Source organism: Echinops telfairi, unplaced genomic scaffold (assembly GCF_000313985.2).
Source record: "Echinops telfairi isolate 266 unplaced genomic scaffold, ASM31398v2 ScPeMD7_70;HRSCAF=299, whole genome shotgun sequence".
Classification (NCBI taxonomy): Eukaryota; Metazoa; Chordata; class Mammalia; order Afrosoricida; family Tenrecidae; genus Echinops; species Echinops telfairi.
In genome coordinates, this window is record NW_022103968.1 from 6856316 (window position 1) to 6859759 (window position 3444).

General features: G+C 51.0%; 1 protein-coding gene across 1 annotated transcript in view; it reads left to right on the plus strand.

Moving 5' to 3' along the window:
* CPXM2 (carboxypeptidase X, M14 family member 2) overlaps positions 1-3444 on the plus strand; it is a 108672-nt gene that overhangs the window by 92421 nt on the left and 12807 nt on the right. Inside the window, exons 10-12 of the mRNA XM_045291391.1 lie at positions 4-145; positions 2115-2177; positions 3151-3212. Coding sequence (XP_045147326.1) covers positions 4-145; positions 2115-2177; positions 3151-3212 — 267 coding nt within the window. The remainder of the gene's footprint in view (positions 1-3; positions 146-2114; positions 2178-3150; positions 3213-3444) is intronic.

A 3444-nucleotide genomic window follows, 5' to 3' on the forward strand; every position in this document is an offset into this window, starting at 1 on the left:
GACCACGTGTTCCGCTGGCTGGCCTACTCCTACGCGTCCACCCACCGCCTCATGACGGACGCTCGGAGGAGGGTCTGCCACACGGAAGACTTCCAGAAGGAAGACGGGACGGTCAACGGGGCTTCTTGGCACACGGTGGCTGGAAGTAAGTCTCCATCTGCCCTACTTTTCCTCATGGACCAGCTGATCCATGATCCATGATGGGGACTGTGAGGAGAGGGAGGAGCCCACCCCTCTTTACTACGGGCCTGGCACTGCCAGACAAAAATTCTCCATCGTAGGAGCTTCAAACCTTGGGAACTTACTCCCTTGCATTTCCGGAGGCTCCATGCTCCAGTTCCGGAGGGACCAGGACCATGCTCCCTCCAAAGGCTCTTCTATCCTCCAGTGGCTGCCAGCCACACTTGGCACACACCTTGGCTCATGGCAGTGCCCTTCCAATCCTCGCCTCTGTCTTCACATGGCCAGCTTCTCTTGCGTTCCAAAGTTCCTTCCCCTTATAAGTTGGGGCTCCCCTAATCCCTTAACTTGATGGCATCTGCAAGGACCCTATTTCCAAACCAGGCACATTCATCAGTTCTACATATGAGGACTTCCACCTATCTTTTCAGGGGCCACAATGTAACCCGCCACACCCTCTTTTGTCATGATCACCAGTGTTATTGTTAAATAATAGCGGTGTGGGTGCCATGCGCTGATGCTGTACTAAGTCCTCTGCAGCGTACATTTCATTACATCCTTACCACCATCTTTGAGGTCCTCTGATGCAATGCACTCCCACTGGATGAATGTGGTAACTCAGGTTTAGAGGTGGCAAGAGGTCCGCCCAAGGAAGGGCCGAGTAGAAATCTGTTACTCACCGGGCTGCTCTTAGTTGCTGCACTGTTCTGCTACTCATAGGGTCCAACATGAGTAAAATAGGAGTTAGCGGAAATGTTGGAATGAAAAACAAGCCCTATGGTGGGACTTTTCCAAAGGACAGAGAGGGCCAGAGCCCATTAGGTTAGGGGGACATCCTGGGGTGGAAACCTGCAGAGAGGGACTGGCCTTTGGTCTGGGCCCAGCTGTGGTGTGCGTCAGCACTGCCGGTGTGTCCTGATAGCCGGATATGTGGTGAGACCATTTCACACACGGCCCTATCGCCTAGAGTCCAGCAGATGGAGCCTCCCTGTGTCTCCCTGTGGGGAGTCCATACAGCAGGGACCCCATTACAGATTCAGGATCTTTCATGGTGGCCTTCAGAAAGGCCCCTGTCCGCCCGAGTCTCAGGGTGAGCACTTCATTTTCTGTTTGTGGGTGGTCCCCAACCCAGGGCTCCTAAAGGAGAAGGGCGAGGGTGTCGGAGTCCTGAGGTGAGGATCCCTGATGGGCAGAGTTGGATCAAGAACCCTGGTGGCACAGTGGTTAAGCACTCCGCTACGTTTCGAGAGAAGCACATGCAGTCCGCGTCCATCGTGGAAGCTGAGGCGGGTCTGCTCTGTCCTCTAATCGCTGCGGGTCACCATCGATTTCAAAGCAAGTTATTGCAAGGACCCAGATGTGATGCTCCTTGCTTCTTCTCCTGGCTTTATGTGAAGGTTGGTCAAGCCAATGATGGATGGGAAAACTACCCCACGGCAGACTAACAGGATTGCAAATCCTACTCCTGCATTCAGTTGCTGTGTGACCCCCCAAGGAAGTACCTTTACCTCCGAACTTCCATTTATTCCCATTTGTAAAATGAAGCGATGATGATGATGATGATGATGATGATGATGATGATGATGATAATGATAATCCCTCCCTCTGGGGTTGTTGTGATGATTCCATAGCTTGTCAAACCTATGTACCCTCAGAAATGCTTTCACACAGATAGCGCATGCGTTCTGTTGGTTTGCCAACCATGCCCTCCTCCAAAGAAATAGTTTCATAAGCATGATATGCTAACTTTTTTCACAGCAACCTACTTCCCCACCCCCTATTGGCACAGTATGCTTGTATAGCGCCCGTGTGTTATTTGCATAACAATATGGTGCCTGGGTATGAAGCACTCCTGTCACCTGCCTTCTCTGATTTTCAGAAGCCTGTTGGCCACGAGGCCTCCTTGATGCACATGTTCCTTTTCTCTTTCCCAGGATACCTATTAGCCCGCGTGTTGTTTCGCTTAGCCCAGGCTCCAGCCTTCCCCTCTCGCTCAGGTATGCTTCCTCTCCTGGGGGCAGACGAAGAGCAGTTGCAGGAACCTTTGTTGCTATGCCATCTGAACCCAGGGGCAGGCGAGTGGTCCACCAAACAGAGGCGTTGTAGCTGCCCCTGTGATGGATTTCCTCCGTAAGCGATCAGAAAGGAAATACACGTCCCTCCCTATCAGGACAATTCCCCAGTGACTTTTCAACCTCGGCGGTGTGACCTACCCAAACCATTGAGTGAGATGCCTCCATGGACTTTGTAAAGGCCGCTATGATTAGTTGGACACGAACCCAGCTGGATCCATCCGTGCCTGGTCAATAATAAAGATTTCTGAAGCCCATGGCCACAGAAACCCACCTTTTCCTTTTAATTCTATTTCCCATGAGTTCTGAGGCTCGGTGGCCCTGAGTCTTTTTCATTGTGCTGCTTCGTGGGGGCATCATGAAGTCTGCCGTAGCTTTTCTTTGCAGATGATTGATGGTCATTTCTCATCTGCCTCCCCACACCCACCCCACCTTGCTTCCTGCACGCATTTCTTTCCCACTCGTCATCAGAGCGTGGATGGAGGTTAGTTAATGGAGAGTGCTACCACTTAGCACAAGACTCCATAAATCCCAGCATGTGTCCTGTGTGCCTTTCACGTCCGATTGGCAAAAAAATTAAATATGGGAAAAAAAAGAAAAACCCTAAATCATTGTTGTTAGGTGACAGTGAACCAGTTCTGATGCACAGGGGCTGATTTACAATGGAAGGAACCACAGTCGTGCCAGCCTCCCAATTGTTGTTGTTTGAGGCCATATTTGCAGCCATTATGCCACTGCATCTCCAGGGCCTCTCTTCTGTTTGCTGCCCCTGCACTTCGCCAGGTGGGATGTCCTTCTCCAGGGGCTGGTCTCTCCTGCTAACAGGTCCAGAGTATGTGAGACAGTCTCGCCATCCTCACCTCTAAGGAGCCTTCTGGCTGTACTTCCTCCAAGACAGGCGTGTTTGTTCTTTTGGCGGCCCATGGCACTTCAAGATTCTTCGCCAACACCTCGCTGTGGGTCAGAATTGACTTTATGGTGGACGGTTGGGTATAGCTGACTTCAGCATAGTTACAGGTGAAACTTTAATTATACATTTCAAATCCATAGCGTTCACGGATACTTCTAGAAACAGTGTGTGAACTGGAATTTCATAACATATATTCAGCTGCTTCCCTGGAAAGCACTTTGTTCAGTGAGCAAGACATGCAAGTTGTCCTTGTCTGCCTTCCCCAAAGCCACGCCTGCTGGG